At 39.4% G+C, this 19413-nt stretch overlaps 2 protein-coding genes across 2 annotated transcripts; both read right to left on the bottom strand.

Moving 5' to 3' along the window:
• Nucleotides 1-4264: 4264 nt before the first annotated feature.
• Nucleotides 4265-10937, bottom strand: LOC138636345 (5-hydroxytryptamine receptor 3A-like). Its single transcript, XM_069724318.1, has 10 exons — nucleotides 10879-10937; nucleotides 10051-10213; nucleotides 9312-9356; nucleotides 9024-9133; nucleotides 7040-7209; nucleotides 6135-6292; nucleotides 5799-6009; nucleotides 5507-5697; nucleotides 4628-4711; nucleotides 4265-4495 (listed from the first exon to the last, which is right to left on the bottom strand). The coding sequence occupies exons 1-10, from the start codon at nucleotides 10935-10937 to the stop codon at nucleotides 4265-4267; spliced, it is 1422 nt and encodes a 473-aa protein (XP_069580419.1).
• An 880-nt stretch (nucleotides 10938-11817) lies between these two features.
• On the bottom strand, nucleotides 11818-18719 carry LOC138636348 (5-hydroxytryptamine receptor 3A-like). The gene is made up of 9 exons (XM_069724327.1): nucleotides 18683-18719; nucleotides 17796-17956; nucleotides 17324-17433; nucleotides 15816-15985; nucleotides 15554-15714; nucleotides 14040-14250; nucleotides 13784-13936; nucleotides 13215-13300; nucleotides 11818-12036 (listed from the first exon to the last, which is right to left on the bottom strand). The coding sequence occupies exons 1-9, from the start codon at nucleotides 18717-18719 to the stop codon at nucleotides 11818-11820; spliced, it is 1308 nt and encodes a 435-aa protein (XP_069580428.1).
• Between the last annotated feature and the right edge of the window lie 694 nt (nucleotides 18720-19413).

Genomic DNA, 19413 nt, shown 5'->3' with positions numbered 1-19413 from the left:
ATCTGTACTACTAATATATCCTAACTAGCTGCTTTCCTCAAAGCTGCAGAATTGTTTTCTTCCTGAGATTTTGAAGGCATTTGAAATCAGAAAAAAACTGCTCATTGTTACAAACTGGAACATATCATAAAGTTTACCTTATGCTTTAATGAGTAAAAATGTATTGATATACATGATAAGTCTCTCTACCTACTGGAAGACTTTTGGATGATTGTGATGGAGAAGCGTGTTTACATAACAGTCCCTGTATGTAAATATCTGCCTTTGAATGTTCCTCCATTGATTCAAATCTAGTCCGTCAGACCGTTTTTGTGAACATGATATCTCAGGAATGCCTAGAGGGTTTTTTTTGCAAATGTGGCACACGTTTACTTTACTATATATATATATATACTGTATATTTATATGTATCACTTCTGTGAACTTGTTGTTTTATTGTTGTTGTGTTTATTTTGCACCCAACATGGAAATCAACCTATTGTGTTGTTTCTGTATGAGGATGTGTTGCGACAGGAATACACATTCAGACAAACAGTTTCATGAAACTTTTGGAAAGTCTGTACCTGTTTCAAACCACTTGAGTTGATTACCGTCAACTGACAGATTAAAAAAAGTAGAAAGGGTTTAGTACATCATGAGTGCATATTTCATTTCCTCCAAATTCTCAGCAAGATTTTGACATAGCTTGATTAGTGACCAAAGAATCTTTACTACTCATAAAAAAAACGTATATACTGTATATTTATATATGTATTACTTCTGTATTTCCTCAGAGCTCTGATTCGTTGCCTGTTGATCATCGTAAAGCTCTGGTTGCTCCATACCAGTGGTATTTCCAACTGTCAGAAAAAAGTACACAACTCTTAAATTATTATCTCTTTTCCATGCATATATATCTCTTGCTTTTTATTTTGTATCATGATTTAATACAATATTTTAAACACAGAGTCAACCAAATAAGCATAGCTCTGATATTATCTGTACTATGGGCTGCACCGTTGGCATTTAGAAAACAAGTATCTGCAAAGCATCGCTCATGACTATATCTGTCATTTCCTTCAGGACTTCTCTCAACTTTGTTTTTGGCCAGAACTACAATCCACAACAAAAACTATTGACTTCTTAAAACCTGCATTGTTATCTATTTGTAATTTCCTCAAAGTTCTGATTGAACTTCTTTTGATCATCATCAAGATCTGAACTGGAGGTATTTCCTGACAGAGAAGAGCAGACATTGTTTTTTCAATGTGAACACATATCCTGCTTCACATATTGTATCATGATTAAGTGTTGATACTATTTATCAATCTTTTAATGATAGAATAAACTTAATAAGGGTAATTGTGATATCATAACGTGCTGTTAGTGTGTTTTCTTGCAAGTCAGTAAAGAAATTCTGTAATTTACTCCAATCTTTGAGCAAGTTTTCTGCATAGAAGACCAAAGAAACAAACCATACTTGGCAGAGGAAATTATTATTTTCATATTCAAAAATGTACATGTACTGTATATATGTATAATTTCTGTGCACTGGAGTTTATTTTGTATCTGACATTTCCATTTCACTGGATACATATTGATTATCACGGAGCTCCGAACTGGAGGTATTTCCTCCTAACAGAAAAGACTAATCAGTATAATGGCCATTCATAAATATCTCTTGCTTTGCATATTGTAACATGATTAATGACTAATTTGATTTCATTTTGACACTCTGAGCCAATCAGCTGGCCAGGCCACCATGAATTGAACCACTGATTCCACCTACATGCAAGTGCTTTATCCCATTCTGTATGAAGCTTCCTGGACAATAATTAAGGATGAGGTTCAAATCATTCAATCAAACGTTGCTACTGAATATTTCAAATGTCATTTTTCTTGCTGTATCACAAAAATTCACCTCCATTTTATTGGGGAGGCAACAGAAATTTGACAGACAAAAATACTTCTTTTTTTTGTCCTGGTTTTGGTACAATTGTGAAAATTATGAAATTGAAGTTTGTCAACGACACACATTTCACCCAGGTAGCGTGTGGCAGCATGAAGAATCTGTCATTACACTTAAAAACTTTACTGGTAAAAAAAAAAAAAAAAAAAATTAAATAAAAAAACTGCAGAAATGGTGAGAAAATAAAAGATTTAATTAAACTCAAAAACATTTGTCAGAGTACATCTGCATGCGTTATATTGAATTATCTCAGCTTGCCTGAGAGAAGGAGCAACAAGAAGAAACCTGCAAACATGACAGCTGTGAGGTCAGTGAGCAACCCGGTCCTCTCTGTGCTGTCTGGAGATGTATTTGCTGTGATATATCACTGCCGTCTTAAAGGGGCAGAAACCTTCCAGGAACTGCCAACAAACTTAAAGCACTCAACTATTGATGTATCATTTTTGCAATCAAGTATCAAGCTGTTTACTTCTAAAATCCTGTCTGGGGGCTATTTAGTTTTGAAAGTAGTTAAATAATTTATGTGAAATTAGTCTTTTTTTCTTTTCTTTTTTTTCAAACATTAACAGACTACAATTCAGATTCATGTACAGTAAATTACCAACCAATTTAATGTTTGACTTAGACACGTATTGATTTTAGGTCCGTAGTTGTAAAATATATTATAATATACATCACAGCCATCTGAAGACACGTGTTCTCTCCTGCAGCAGACAATTCAGTGCACTCTGGTAGCAAAATGAAATTTTGCAGTTGCACACAAAAGCAGGCAGCACTTCATAAAGCGTGCATCAGTTAAAAATGCCAAAATTGTATTCAACAAGCATGCGCTTCATAAACATCCAGAGACGGGTGTGATTCAGTTGTGCAGCCGTGGGAAATGGGTGGTGGTAGTGGAAGCACAGTGGTGCTACTTGGACTTGTATGAGTAAATCTATAAGGAGAAAGAAGTTTAATTGTTGGTGTTGTTTATTTGTGAGTCTGATACGTGCTTTTAAAACAAATACATAAAACAGGCTACAGAACTCCTCAAATGAATACGGTGTATAATATGAGCCAACGCTAACAGCAGGCATTCGCAGCATTGCATTGCTCTTACTCAGAAGAAAACACACTTTTTTGAACATGTGGGCTACACAGAGATTGAATATTACACGGTAATGACATGTAAATCTACTATTAGAACTCATAGTAGTGTACCACTATTTAAAACCAAATACAAGACTCGTGTTCATACTGTTTATATGTTTTTAGCTGTAGATGTCACACTGTCTAAAACTAGCAAACAACTGCCCTTCAGTCATTGCAATACACCGAACCAATAAGTGTATCTGGGCAGCGACGTAAACATTTCCTCATAAGCTTTGCCAAAAGCAGGATGTGGGTAAGAAAAACGCTTTTTATAAGTGCGCATCTTCATCTTCTGGCTGAGCAACATGTGAGAAACAAAAACACCCTTAATTGCACAAGGCAGCACCAGAGTTGAAAAAGCTCTATAATCTCACAAATCAACAATTCGCAAGCTCTATTTTTACTGAAACTACACTGGCACTTGATTTAAAGATAATGGATAATGATATGAATATCATGCATATCATGTTGGTGTGTCCTGCACTCTTGTGGCCTGAAAGATCACCCGGTGCTGGAAAAATCAATACATGTGGAGGTCCACATCCGATATACAGCAGTAAAACTCTCAGCTTAAATCGCCTTCCGATTATCCGGTAGATAGTTAGTTTTTCCTTCCATGGAAATGTAACTTCCCTCCTTGAGGCCCCTGATAGGCCTGAATACGAGGCTTGTCAAGGGCCATTCAAATTTCCGTGACGGCTGTGATTGCGGGAGGTTAAAGTTATGGATAATATCCGATGTCTGAACGGTGTGAGAGGAGAGGGTTTCTGACACTATCCAAACATCCGTCATGCTCTGCACACCAAAAACTTTATATCTGTAACTTTCTTAAACCAACAATCCTGTGTGGGGGAAAGAGAGGATTTGGTCCTTGTACTTATCTTTCTACCTCGAGGGCTAAAGGGTTAGGCAAGTAGTAAATAAGGTTACTGTAAGTCTACAGGAAATGAATGTACGTCAATGTAGTGTCCTCTAAAGGGGTTCAGCCCCGTCGTCAAAGAAACAGTCACGGACACAAACAGCAGAGGACACAGATACGTTTTAAATGAAGTTATTCGTCTGCAGTTTGCTCCACCCTTAACAACTTATTTTATCAACTAGTCCCACAACCCCCCTGAGGTGTGACCCCAGCGTAAAAAAAAACAACCTCATAATAATCCATTACTCATGTTTCCGTGATCATCTTTATGCGCTGTTCCATTTTAAGAAGATAAAAACTAAAAACAGACTGACCACTGCGACATAGACAATCAAGAAGACTCGGTTGACTCTTTTAGCCACTCTGGTCCAGTAGCTGGGCTTCTCCTCTTCCCTCCTAATGTTGAGCAGCAGAGTTAATGTTTTCTCCATCTCCCTCAGCTCATCTGAAAGCCTCTCCAAGGCATGATACTCCACCATCAATTTGCTTCCGTTGACCTGCAAAGGCGGTTTAGTGCAGTAGTTATAGATAAATAATTAAGAAGCATAATATTATGTATATAACTGCAATTTCACTTTCAGGATCTTGTGTCCGCGGGGATGAGAAATGAATATCAGCCCAATTCTAACCTCTTTGGCTTCGGGCAGCAGCTCAGATGGAGTTTCACCAGCAGACACGTCGCCAACACACGCACCCTGGTTCCATTTGTGCACCTCTGAAAGGACAGTTTTTACCAAATTAAAAGAAAAATACAGTACAATTAATAACGATTTATTATTTAAAAACAATTAGTGGTTTGATTATCTGATCTAAAGGTATTAGCACAACCTTTGTTTCTAATTCTTCCTGGTTTACAGCATCATTAAACAGATTTTTGATCAAGTATCGGGTCAGATTGTTGTTAAAAGTTCATAATGATCCTTTTACTCTTTAACCTAAACAGGTGATACTAATGATATTAACAGGCTCGTTTTATCGAGTGATTTAGGCAGTTTTCTGACAGATATGCGGGGTATCATTAAAGCCGGTGCACGCTTTACACGTGCGTGTTTCGCAAAGGTCCACGTCATATAAATTTTGTCATGCGCTCGACAACGTCATGGTCACCGCGGACGTCCCCAGAGGGATCCGCCCAAAATTTGTGACACTACATAAAGTGGATGTTTATTTTGAGGAGAGGTCACTGCCGGACTTTGAAGATGCTTTGAATTGTGGATGACTTCTAGTGATTTCCCCAGAAATCCTATGCTATGTCCGTCCACTGTGCTCGGGCCGAGAAGGTATGAATCTCCGGCTCATATTTTTGTAGCAGACCAACGTGTTCCTTAAAAATTTTGTATGACTGGAACTACTGGTCTACTTTTAAAGTCTGCACTGGACAATGCCCGCTGGCGGAAACCAAAAGGTATAAAGATTTTCCAAGTAGTAAGTAAGTAATTTCAATCACAACCAGTAACTATTAAAGACACTAATGTAAATGCAACTGGGATCATTTTTAACTTACGAACAACTAAGTGGCTCCTGGTCTCACCTCTGTGGAAGTTGGCTTTGCGCTGCCTGTGACAGTCCTCTCTCAGGCTTTGGTCTTTGTCTGTCTCGTTTTCTTTGGATGCAGAGTCTTTCGCCATCAGATACATCACCAAAATTGTCTCCAGGAGGCTCAGCAGCATCAGACCAAAAATCCCAATGCAGTAGACCGCTGAGGGGAGCAGGCAGGATCGTTAACGTTGACAAGCAATTACTCATTGAGTCAGTATGTGCCGATACTCATATGGACTGCAGTCCAATAAACTTCTTTACCTATAAGTGGGATCCTGTTAGATGAGGAAGGCAGAATGTCATTGAGGATAAGCTGTAACACTGTGATGGCGAGCAGCACGGTGACTTTAAAGCTCAGCTTCTCGCCTCCGCTGTCTGAGATCAGGAAGGAGCCCAAGTCCAGACACAAGAAGAAGAGGACAGGCAGCAAGAAGTTGACGATGTAGAGGAGAGACCTTCTTTTCATGGTGATCTGTGAAATTGGGTATCAGGTTCAGATAGATTGTGTAGTGACATCATAGATGAGTCAGTGCGTAAACGCAGCAGTGGATGAGTATTTACAACGCGACAACGATATGTGTATCTAGTTATACGTACGGTGTAAATGACGATGTCCTGGCCAACTAAATTGCTGGCGTTGTTGGTGGTGACTGTCATGTTGATGAAGAGCCACTCGTACTGCGTCCGCATCACCTCACGAGACCACTCTGTGGCCTCTGAGGAGTTGTCACTCGGCTGGAGTCGAATGTCCTTGGCTGAGGTGGTGATAAAAGTACTGTCAGGTGGTTTTAGAAAACACGGTGGCCAAGAAGGATGACAGGTGGCAAACAACACACAAGTGACATCATCGGTCCCCAGTGTCGGTCACAAATATCAAACATACTTTAAAAAAAAAAATAGCTGAGGACAACTGGCTGCAACGACTTAAAGAGCAGAAGCTATTTGTTTAAAAATTGCATTATTCATGAGGACACACTCCATCAGGAAGAATGCCTTTAACTGTGAGTAGTGGCTGTTTGCACGAGATTCAACTTGACAGAACCAGACATCCAAACAATAAACTCCATAACATGTTAACCCCCCCGCTCCTCCTCTCACACACACACACACACACACACACACACACACACACACACACACACACACACACACACACACACACACACACACACACACACACACACACACACACACACACACACACACACACACATACACAGAAGTGAAACATAAGAAATAAATGTATACTATGGATGTGCTGGTTCATGATATTCACAGTTGGCTATGAATTTCGGGGTTTTTTGGAGGAAAGAAAGCAAAACTATTTTTTTTCATCTATATTATAAAACTAAAATATTCAAAAGTGCCTCTTAGGCCACAACTCATGCATTAAGAGGTACCGTAGTAACAAAAATAATCAATGTAACGACACGTCACCTGTCAGTGTATTTAATGTTGTGTTTGATTGATGAAGTGATTTATCAACACAAACACGCTCTCACCGGTGTGTATGACAGATTTGAAGGACAGGTTGCACCTCTGAATGTCGAAGGGGAATTTGTAAATGTGCATCCTGCAGGTGCTCACCAGCACCTGGTCGTTCTGGATTTCAACATCCCCTTTATCGTTGATGGTGAGATAAGGACTCGGAGGGGCTTTGTCCTTCTCTGTCCTGTATGGAAAAGCAGAAACACACACATAAGATGCCACCAAAACCACACCGGCACAGATGTGAAGCCAGTACCGTCTGTACACTTCACCACAATAGCTTTGGTAAAAGAAAAGTAAAACACAAAAATAAAATAAGCTTCACACTGAAAAAAACTAAACCTCTTACAACAAAATGAACTGACATCCTTTTAAGGGCTCATTTTGTAATTTGCATTGATAAAACGTATCAGCCTTTTATTGTGATAGGGTGCATTTATGCAACATACTTGATATATAAATAGTGTGCATACTGTAAATTTAAATCATTCACATTATTCAATAGAAGTATAAAAAATGTTATCCAAACCTTAAAACTAAATTTGAAAATGATTAGCGAATGTTTCCATCTCCTACTGTTGTGCATATGTTACCGTAGCAGTGAGGTGCATCAATTTAAAAAAAACTTCAAAAAGTGAACATTTTCCAGTCGGGTACCATGAAATCATTGCCGATGAAGAGGGCACAACAAAGAGACATTAACTGTGAAAGGACCAAAATATTCTGCACATACACTTTATTAATTCATGAATCCTTTATGATACATGAGAATTTCTAGATTTACAAAATAACCTAATTTAAAGAGTGCCAGCTCAGACGATAAAGAGAAAATTACACCTGTTTGGTTTTTTTTCCCCACTCTATGTATTATTTTGAGAAATATTACAGTTTCCTAGTTGGTCCAAAAAGATCTTTAATTTTCATCTGCTGATATCTATCGTCTCCTCGGAAGAGATGATTAAATCATATAACTCATCACAGATGATTAAATCACATTATTCATGTATGTCATAATGGATTCACTAAGTCAATTTCCATCACCCTTTGTTCCATTTTGTTTTTTTTATCCATACAAACAATTCCAAATTAGCTGAGAATAAAAGCTTTCTTTTTTTACTCTGTAAGTCAACTTCATGCACTTGAAAACAACTTAATCACATAATGAAAATGGGAAAATATTGCTATATTTTTCTTTGTGTTTGTTTACTTTGAGTAATTTTTTTTCTGACAGAGGCAGCCTGTAACCACCAGGACTGTGAGGAGGTGGACACAGGAGGCTAAATTAAGTTTTAATTTAATTTAATTATTCTATTTTATTTGATTCTATTTATTGTATATACTGTGCATTTTTATATTTAATATTTTTTACTGTTATTTTATTGCTTTCCTGTATCTATAAATGCTGCTGTAGCGAAAAGATTTTCCCTTGGGGATTAATAAAGTAACTATCTATCTATCTATCTTTTTTTAATTTATTTTTTTATTTTTTTTATACACTTTATTAATCCCCGAGGGGAAATTTCTTCACTACAGCAGGGGGGCTCTCAGGGGGGAGATGCTGCAGCAGGCTGCCACTAGCGCGGCGCCAGGTAACCTGACCTGAGGTGCATGTTTTTGGATGATGGGAGGAAGCCGGAGAACCCGGAGAGAACCCACACAAGCACAGGGAGAACATGCAAACTCCGCACATCTATCTATCTATCTATCTATCTATCTATCTATCTATCTATCTATCTATCTATCTATCTATCTATCTATCTATCTATCTATCTGTCTGTCTGTCTGTCTGTCTGTCTGTCTGTCTGTCTGTCTGTCTGTCTGTCTGTCTGTCTGTCTGTCTGTCTGTCTGTCTGTCTGTCTGTCTGTCTGTCTATCTATCTATCTATCTATCTATCTATCTATCTATCAAAGAGATTAACATACATTCATGTCAATGGGTGTCCTGACAAAGACAGAAAGACATGTATGTGTACAGCATGTGGGCGCATTACCACTTACATTTCTTCAATGGTGAGATCTGGTTTCCACAAAATCTCAGCTGGAAGAGAAACATTATCAATTCCACAGAACTGATGTGGATCCCAGGAAATGTATTCGTTGTGCCACCTCTACAGCGGAAAACAGGAAGATATAAAAAGAGGGACAAAAAAGGGGCACAAATTTAAAAAGCTCTGAAAATAAATATTCAAAAATGACATTCACAGAAAAAAAAAAAACTTTCAAAATGTCAAAAATAAAGAGGAGATTTGTCAAAAGGTTCCTTCTTCATCATCTGCATGAACTCACCATGACAGTCCAAACATAAGGGATGAATTTCTGGTCCTTCTCAACCTGTAAAAAAATAAATACGTGGGAAAGTCATCCCAGATAGAAAACACAACAGCACAACAAGAAGTGGAAACATCCATCACACAATATATCTGTGATTATAATCAGTATAGTATTACTGACCATGCTCGCTAACAGGAAGTTCATACAGTTTATTTAAAGCTGTTTGCAAACCGTGTCACTTTTACCCTGAGAGAAAAGATTTAAATTTAGCATCCTTCAGATGCCCAACCCTCTTACAGTAATCTGATCTGATCCATTCAACATCTCGGCTTCGCGTCCGAATAATATATTTCATGCAGGTCCACGTCTGAACCGAAAGCTGTCAGATTAACATAAAGGCTGCAGAGGCACAAGTTTAAACATGCGGAGAGAAAAAGTAAAAGCCTTGTCCTGTTTCACTTCAGATCACAGTAATCAATCAGTTTAATAAACTGTAGAGGAGATGACAACAGACGGATGATGTCAGCAAAGTTACTGTGCAAACTCTGAACTTTTTGATCCACCCTCATATTTAGGCTTTTGTCAGACAGAGTCCAGTTGCACACGAATGGAGCGCAGCACTGTGAACGCAACAGAGCAGGAGGAAGCTATAGTCTTTTTTTTTTTTATTTCAACACTTGATCAATAACAAAAATGATTCATATTATAATTGTCCTTTTTAAAAAAATTAACAAATAAAGCTGTAACCACTTACCACATCTAGGATGGCGTACAGCAGAACTTCCAGGGACACCCGAGTCGGGTGTTTGTAGTTTCTCACAGGCCGGGTCATGGAGTATAGCTCATTGGTTTTGGTCAGGTTTAGGTAGTTTAAGACATCCTGATAACTGCAGTTACGCTCAGAGTACGTCCCATCTACAGCAAAAAAAAAATATCAAGACACATTCCTGATGACAGAAATTATTCTTCAAAGGAAATGCACTTTTTAAAATCAGATAATTAAAGCCGTGGTGTTTCTTTGGAAATCACTGACTGCATCCATCCTAATTACATACACTTTAGAAGACATTACAGTAATCGCTGCAGTTCTGTATACACTGCTTCTGAATTTGTTATTAAACCATGGAAAACACCAGCTCACAGTGTCATCCACAGATTGCGGTCACTAAAAGGCCATTAGGAAATGGGTGTTGGCAGGACTGCAGGATTTGAGCTCATTGCCCCAGTAGTGATTTTTAATTGAGCATTTCTTCCATTTAAGTTTAAATAAGACTGCACATTTGAAAATCATCTGCTGTACATTATCCGCATCGAAGTCATCCAAACGAAGCCAGCAACAATTTTTGATTTCTCTCTGCTGTTATTGCTCTAATAAACAAATGGTCATTTTAATAACTTAATTTGTTTTTTTCTTGACTTTGGAGCCCCTGAGATTCAAGAAGAATGCAACTCAAGGTTTAATTCCTTCAATGTAAACACCAAGTAGTAACAAGTAAAGGAGAGTAACTCTGAAAATCAGCCACGTTTTCCACTTTTTCACCCTTAAAATCTGCATACCAACAAAGACTGCATGCATCCAGTTGAACATGGTCCAAACTTACCTGAGAGGAAGATCAGAAAGAGGAGGCCAGCGAGCATCATGACTGCACCTCCTTCCAGAGGAAAGTGTGTACATGTGTATCCTTGTCTTCTCAGTGCTGTCTGGAAATGTCGCCCTGCTGCAGTAATAATAACGTCGCCTAATACTGGAAGAGGGCCAGGCAAACTGAATCACCGATCCTTCATGTGCTTTTTTTTTTTTGTATTCACATTAGTCTAACAGCCATCCACAGACGGTGGTTACTCCCACAGAATCTTTGGAGGACGGGAGACAAAAATGGGCTGTAATGACTGTTAAATAATATGAATAATTTTATTTACTATATTGCACTTTACATTCACCAGATTAAAATGATCACAGGATAAGAACATCAGACAGCAATGTGACTCCATGCAGGCTACCGTGTCATATGCTGTATAGCACCAGACACCCCATAGAACAGATAGAAGTGCAAATGCAATGAAAAGAAATACGTTCATCTTATCAAACAGATGTGCACATGTATGAGGAAATAAAGATGCAGGTGAAATAAGTTGGATCATAGAGCAGATAAAATACCAGTAAAAGCTGGGGGAAAGGGCCGGCTCTGTCCTGGACACTCCTCTGGACTCCATAGAGGTGGGTGAGAGGAGGATGTTAGCTAAGCTGACATCGATCATGGACAACACCTCTCTGCTGATATTGGATAACTTCAGTTTCAAGTTTTAGACACCACAAAACGTAGGTTCACAAGACAATATAGAAGCAGAGTTTTAATATCACAACGCAAGATTTCGTTGGGATATTTTCACATCATGCGTCAACCTTTCTTACTAAGTGTAAATCAGCGATGCTACAGACCCTCTCAAAGACAAATAATATTTCAACCCAAATGCTCAACAATATAGAAACATGGGTACTAAAAATAATCATTTTACATTTCTAAATGTTCCACTCCATGAAGATGAGCGGTAGAAAGAGGGACACAGTGATGATGTAGAAAGTGAAGAAACCTCTGTTGATTCTTGTGGCCAGGTGGCTGAACTTCCCTCCCTTCTCCCTGCAGCTGAGATGCAGTTTGAGAGTTTTCTGCAGCTCCTTCAGCTCCTCCAGGATCAACAGCAGCACATGAGACTCTCCTGACTGAACGCTGCCGTTACCCTGCACACAGTCATATTAGAGTGGGTTTAGGCTCCTACTGAGACTGTTAATGTAATAAAAGCCAGGCAGATTGATGGGAAAAAAAGGATTTGTCTCTTCCTCTTGTTTGCATTGTGGCTCCGGAAAGTCTCTTGTCCGAAAAGTTTCCTTTGTTGTCTGTCTTATTTGCAAGTGATTCTTTCCGCATCTAATTGACGACTCCCCTGTGTCCTTATCTTGTGACCTACAACCAACTCTGTATTACCATACAAAAGCAGATACAAAGGGAATGGGGGTGACTGTCAACTGTTTGTCAACTGTATAAAAGCTGCCCTAAGGAAAGCCCTGCCAGGCTGGAGAACTGCTGGGGGGAGCACTGCTGGACACCTCTCTTTGAGGGTGCATGTAGTTGTTCCTTCTTGCAAGAATAAAATGTCCGATGTGTTTGATTTTGAACCAAGCCTCTTGAGTAATTTTTTTCAACACAGATGAACTTACTTCTCAGTAAACTGAAATTAGGCATTTTAAGATGTTTAATAATTTGACACTTGGCACTTTTGGACCGCAGGAACATTTTTATATTTCTAAGAACCATTATGTGTTCACTGCAGGAACTGAGAACCATCAAAGTTCTTACTTAGCTCCATTTTTGGGGAACAAAAAAAAACTATTATATTGTGCGCCAGAGTGCCTTGACAAAAACAATAATTTGACCTTGCATGACAGGAGTTGCTGGTTTACTGCTGCCTCGATCCGTTTATGTGGTTGTGTTATTGTGTTAGTTTGGCATCTACGTTAAAAAGTTGTGTGGTACACTTTATGAGAAGAGGACTCATCTTCACGAGGGGCGATCAAAAAGTTCACGGACGGTGTCGGTTTGGTGCGAACAGAGTGCAACACAGTGATGTGCACGAAGCCTTCATGAGGAAGTATTCTACGGTACGTGAGGCAACGAGCCAGATTTGGCTCCCTTCAACTTCTTTCTGTCCCCCCCCAAAAAAAAAAGAAGTGACAAAACTTGGGATACTAACTCATGAAGGTTACAGCTTTCCCCTGCTCCGTGCATGGGCCCTCCCGTGTCGAATTGTGCCTTTTAAATTGTTACGATCACGTAAAGATTTAAGAATCCATCTCGATTTCATGCACAAGAAATAACTTGGGTCACCTGCCCTGCAGTGTGTGTTTATAAAATCCTTTACCTCTTCAACGACAGGCAGTAACTCGTGCTGTCTCTCACCGTCAGACACATCGAAGATGCAGAAACGGTGGGTCTGTTTTTTGTCCTCTGAAAAAAAAACACAGCAGGTTTGTCACAAGAATGACCGAAGGCAGAAGAAAGGCAGTGACTCACAATTATGCTGCATCTAAAAAATAAAAAAGCATTTGAAACAACCCAGAAAGGTAATACAAGTTTAACAATTAAACATTAGGGACAGTCTGCTTCATCAGGGGTTTGATCAAATCGAACATCAAGCAAATAAATCAGCTTTCCTCACAAAGGCAAAACACAAGTGACACAAGTGTCTCTATTTCATTGTGTGTGTTTTTTTTTTAAGTTGTTTAAATTTCTATTTTCACTTCATGTTTACACTTCCTGTATGTGCTTTTGTCTTTTGGGGACACCATAGATTTGGACTTTTATATGGTCAGATTCTGGTGCTTGAAAAGATTAAAGACTGAAATTAGACTCAGAAGTCAGACATTTCAACTCATGGAGCATTTAAAAAGCTTCTGTGAAAACTACTCTTGTTTGTACTGCGGGTCTCACCTGCATTATAGTTATCAGTTTGGACTTTTTCCTGTTGGACCTCCGTGTTGTCCCTCAGCTTGTCCTGGGAGTCTTTCTCCATCAGATACGTAACCAAGATAGTCTCCAGCAGACTGAGCAGCATCAGAGCAAAAATCACAATGCAGTAGGTCGCTGGGAGGAGGAAACAGGCAATCACTACTTTGTGTTTTGGGTACCTGCCTACATGAGTCGGACATCAGTTGAACATCAACCCTTTACGTGGGGGGGTCTTTACCTATGAGTGGCGTTTTGTTGGACATGGAGGGCAGGATGTCGTTCAGGATGAGCAGCAGGACGGAGATGGCGAGCAGCACGGTGACTTTGAAGCCCAGCTTCTCGCCTCGATGGTCAGAGATGAAGAAGGAGGCGAGATCCAGACACAGGAAGAACAGGATGGGCAACAGGAAGTTGATGACGTGGAGGAGGGGCCTCCGTTTCATGGTGAACTAGAAAAACAGGGTCCGGGGTCAAACTTGATCGACCACACGACAACAGAAATTATGACATTGCTGTGGTGAGATTTAGGATTTTGGAAAAGAATAGTAACACCAGAGCATGCAATACACCTGTCAGTCCACTAGAGGACACTGTGTCAGTCTCACATTTTCAAGGTGTCATGGTTTTGGTCTGATTCTCCTTTTTGCTCTTTGTGTCACAAGACTCTCTGTATGTTTCTCTCTGTCCCTCTTCTTGTCCAGTCCTTGTGTCCCTTGTGTTTCTCTCCATGTCATCTCCTGTGTCCACCCATCAGAAGTCCTCAGTCTGTTTCTCGCCATGCTCTGTCTCCTGCCGAACACGACCACCTCAGCTGTCCTTTGTTTCCTAATCTGCCCCACCTGCATTCACTCAGCAATCATCACCTAATATTCTCCCACTGTGTCACCACTCTCTGCTGGATTGTAAATCCAACCCCACCAGTCAGTCCCGTTGGAAAAGCCTTGTTTCGATTCTTTGCATCCTCTTGTGTAGTTTCGTTTTGAGTTTTTCCTGTGGTTTTTCTGGGACACAGTCAAGAGTAAACTGGGGTTTACTTTGGTGTTCTGTCTCACTTCATGGACTTTATATCTCCAGCACTGTTTTAGTAAAGTTCTCTGGTTTGCCTCACCCTCGTGCCTTAGTGTGTCACTAGGTGTGACAAGTAAGACGCCTCAGGTACAGGCACCAAAAAATGAATGGATAGGTCTGGAAAAGATCATGGTGTGTGTTAAAATATGTCCAGAGGGGCAGTGAAAATATGGACCGAAAAAAGAAGGCAATGCTGTTGTACTGACCTCAAGTACCTTTAATTCAATAAAACATTTTTTCATATTTGGGCTGTTAATAAATACTTTAAAAAAAAATTATGTGTAGTCAGGGCAGCATGGACTTTTTTTTTGTCTCTAAAGAAGGGAAAATTTGAGGACCACTGACATGATGCAAGAACACAAATTCAGTTTCTAAAACTGTCCGTATTATTTAACATTAGGTAGTAATCTGTGCACCAGATTTGTAATTAAATAGTATCTCAGGACCAATAAGTTGACAACTTGTGTGTGTGAAAAGTAAAGCACAGTTGAACCCATTTGAGAACACAAATTAGGAAAATGATCCCTACAGACTTGCTTTTTTTTTTTTTCCTCCTGAGACTTGTCCATCTTTTTAAACTTAGAATAAGAAAATGTGTAGATGGAATAATCAAACTGTTCAGGGACCCCTCGTACTCTCTATTCATTGACCTTCTCCATTCAGTTAGCCTTTACTTTGGCGTACAGTGTATATGAGCTGGTCCCACAGTTTGTTATCGAAGGAGAAATTGTATCTGGCGACAGACAGCTGGAGGAACTCCCACTCGCCCTGAGTCTTCATCAGCTCCCGGGAAAACTGCGTGGCCCGAGACGAGTTGGAGAACGGGAGAATCCGCAACTGATTCACTGTGGTGAGAGAGAGAGGAGAGAAATTCAGAGTGCAGGGAGCTGTTTAAAAAAGAAAAAAACGTTCCCTGAAACACACACTCCCTGCCTCCCTCCCTCACCGCAGTACGACGCAGAACCAATGGAGATGTTGCATCTCTGTGTGTCGAAGGGGAACTTGTGGACGTCCATCTTACAGGTGCTGACCACCCTTATGTCCTGTTCAGAGGTGATCATCCCATCGTGGGACACGTCCATGTACGGATTGTGAGGCGAGTCGTCCTTCTGTACCCTGAGACAACACACACATACGACTCTCTTCACGGTTTGTAGAGCGTATAAACAACACGTCATTTCACAACAATCACAAACTGAATCAATAGAAGACGGAGCACCTGCTGTCACGGCTGCAAGGTAATGTGTTTGCTTATTATTCCTCTCAGAAGAGCATAAAAACTGTTGTGTGTACTTTAATATGAGTGAGTGCAGCGTGAACTCGTTGGGTGGGTGACATCAGCAAATATCAAGCTATTAAATTACTTTAAAAGTGCATGTTTACTACAAACAATATTATCTTTCACTTACCTTTGAATTAATTCACTGCTTTATAATTAAATTACTTCCTCTGTTTTCACATTATCTGTATTTACTTTTTGCTGCTTTGAATTGATTTAGTTTCCTTACTTTAACTTTTAATTTCTGTTTTTTTAGATGACCTTTGACAGTTCCTATTCCATCATCAAAAAATTTATTCTATACCTTTTATAATCATACACAGCAGCTGGTTAGCTTAGCTTAGCACAAAGACAGGAAACATATGGGACACACATTATCTGTCCAGTTAATAACAGTGCTGCTAACTATCGCCACCAGCTCGCGGACGTTTCCTCGAGCTGTCCAAACAAATATCAGGCCAAATATGTTGTAAGCTTCAAAGCCACTCCTTCATGAAGAAATATAGTTTTATATATGTTCAGCAAGCTTTCTTTACACACAGGATGAAGTGTGAACAATTTAAAATACTTAATACTTTATTATGTTGTCTAAAATATGAAGAAAAAGTCATGCTGTAGTGTTTCGTTCACGTTATACTATAGTATAACTTTTTGTTCCTCCCAAAAAAACCACCAAACCATCATACTATAGTATGATGTTTTTTTATCATATTTTAGACGACATGCTATAGTATGACTTTTTTATGATATTTTGGACTTTTTAATGATAATTTAGACGACATGCTATATTAGTGACTTTTACGTAACGTAACGTAACATTACATTACATTTCATTTATCTAACTCTTTTATCCAAAGCAACTTACAATAAGTGCATTTCAACCATGAGGGTACAAAACCCAGAACAACAGGAATCAAGAAAGTACAATTTCTTCAAGAAAGCCAAACTACAAAGTGCTATCAGTAACGGGGAGACGGCTTCGGGGAGGCGGCGCGCGGGAGTGCGAAGGCCCGTACATCACTGCTTGCAGTTTTAATTGGTATTAGGTTTTTATCTCCTCATTCAAATTTCTGCAAAACGTGGATATCAACTCCTTTAAAACCTGATTGTGTTTGGTTTTGTGTATCTTGCAGCAACTTAAAATTTGTGTTTGTGTATGTGTGCTGCAGACTCACATCTCGAAGATGAAGAGGTCCGGTTTCCAGAGCATATAATGAGGAATTGTGATGTGGGTGATTCCGCAGAACTGATCCGGGTCCCATGAGATGCGCTCATTGTTCCACATCTGCATTAACGATGGATTAATGGAAAAATAAAAAAGACAAAGCTACAGACAAAACACAGATGTGAAGCAGAGCACGTGATAAAGAAAGATATTAAAAAGTGTTTCCTGATGCAAGAAGACGTTTAGCAAAACAAAAAAGAAAACCTCACCAATGTTGCCCAGATGAATGGAATGAAAGTTTGTGTTTTCTCAATCTGGGAATAAACACACACACACACACACACACACACACACACACACACACACACACACACACACACACACACACACACACACACACACACACACACACACACACGTCAGACTTGACTACCTGCCGCATTTAAGAGATGAATTACACACATATGCAGTGCAGCACCTACCACAGCCAGGATGGCATATAGGATGATGTCCAGTTTAGCGATGGTGGGATGTTTGTAGTCCAGAACAGGCCGGGTCAGTTTAAACACACTGTTATCTGTGGTCAGGTTTAGGTAGTCCAGAACATCCTGGTAACTGCACACTTTCTTACAGGACACCCCATCTACAGAAAAACAGATGTCAGAGAGCTTTTTTTTTCCTCAATTAGGAAGAAAGATATTTAAAGTTTTGTCACAGTAAAGTTTGATTTTTAGTGTGTTTTTAACAATATACAGCCATAGTTTAAACTATTCTATGTGCTTTTCATTTGTACTGTCAGAATACTTTAGCTATACATGTTACATAATTGTAAACTGTTTAATAAAGGGTTGTTTTGAGTTTATTTTTGTTAATTTAACTGGATTTGACTGAGACTCCTAGACTGAGCCTGTAAAAGAACCTCAATAGATTCAAAATAAAGTTCAAAAAAGTAGATAAAAAAAACTGAAAGTTTTGTCATTTGAATAAAAACAGTGCTCTGTAATGTTAGAGAAATTCTCGGTGTACATTTTTTAACTGCAGATGTAATAAAAAAGAGGATTTGTTTTGCGTTTGTTGGCACATTTAAATACTTTTTCCCCCTCTCTTCTGTGAATCTGCGCAGCAGGCAAACCAAAACTGGTGCATTTTGAGAAGCAGACTAACTCTACTCTTTTTTTTTTTGTTCAAGATTATTACTGTCAGTCACAAATATCATGTGTATAGCTCTGCAAGAACATTTCGATGCAGTACATCCTCAAAAAGGTTAATGAATCAAAGCTTAACTGGATGGAGAACATCATTACTGTACTGTCTGAAAAAAGTCAAACAATGACATACAAATGAAACCTGAAACAAGACAAAGTCTTACCCGTTAGGACGATCAGCAGGAGAAGAGCAACATGCATCGTATCTGCAGCTGTAAGTGCGTGTCTGTGTGTGTTGGAGCTGCTTCCAGCCGAGTGTGTGACCCTGCTGTAAGAGCTGCTGTCCTTTGATTTCAGCTGAGGAGGGCTGGGCACGATGAATGACCTCGCTCACTGCCTAAAATGAGAAAACCCTCGCATGTGGACATCCATGACTGACGCTGTAATTGGCTTACAGAGGAGGAGGGAGACATACAGCATATATCAGACTGTGGTTTGATTCCCGAGGCAGGTGAGACTGAAGATGATTGGTTTAAGAGGATGAGAGAGGCAGGTGGAGGAGATTTATCTGACTGGAAGCTGAGATAATGTGAATTTACAGCTTTTCTGACAAAAAAATATAGAGGCAGTAAGTCTGTACGTACGTGTTCAGACAGTTACAAGAGGGACCATTAACTAACGCATACGAGGCACCACACGCTAAATGAGGAGGCAAGATTCAATCAGAGCGCAACTTGATAACCAATACGATGAGGTAATGACATTATAAATTCTGTATCCCATTTAAACTCACTTGTTCTTATTGCCATCTGCTGCCAGCGTCACTGTGGGCTGCTGAGCATTACAGCTGTTTTATTATTCAGGTAAAAATTATCTTTCTGCACAGTAAGTGACTTTACTGGTGCCATTTTAATTCATTCGGTGGTTTTATAATTTAGGTTTGCCGTAATCACAC

Source organism: Brachyistius frenatus, unplaced genomic scaffold (genome assembly GCF_029030835.1).
Source record: "Brachyistius frenatus isolate BFR_SWC_R1_liver_20210118 unplaced genomic scaffold, ASM2903083v1 Contig_370, whole genome shotgun sequence".
Lineage (NCBI taxonomy): Eukaryota > Metazoa > Chordata > Actinopteri > Embiotocidae > Brachyistius > Brachyistius frenatus.
The sequence above is the reverse complement of the archived record's forward strand: the minus strand, read 5'-3'. Positions and strand labels throughout refer to the sequence as shown.

Excerpts from the sequence above, each read along its gene's own strand:
- LOC138636345 (XM_069724318.1), bottom strand. The coding sequence starts at position 10,937 with ATGATGCTCGCTGGCCTCCTCTTTCTGATCTTCCTCTCAGGTAAGTTT. Across the intron at positions 7,210-9,023 it reads GATCTCACCATTGAAGAAAT|GACAGAGAAGGACAAAGCCC; the intron begins GTAAGTGGTAAT and ends TTTTCCATACAG. Across the intron at positions 4,496-4,627 it reads TGCTGCCCGAAGCCAAAGAG|GTCAACGGAAGCAAATTGAT; the intron begins GTTAGAATTGGG and ends CCGCCTTTGCAG.
- LOC138636348 (XM_069724327.1), bottom strand. The coding sequence starts at position 18,719 with ATGCATGTTGCTCTTCTCCTGCTGATCGTCCTAACGG. Across the intron at positions 17,957-18,682 it reads CCTGCTGATCGTCCTAACGG|ATGGGGTGTCCTGTAAGAAA; the intron begins GTAAGACTTTGT and ends GTTTTTCTGTAG. Across the intron at positions 13,301-13,783 it reads AACTGATAACTATAATGCAG|AGGACAAAAAACAGACCCAC; the intron begins GTGAGACCCGCA and ends TTTTTTTTTCAG.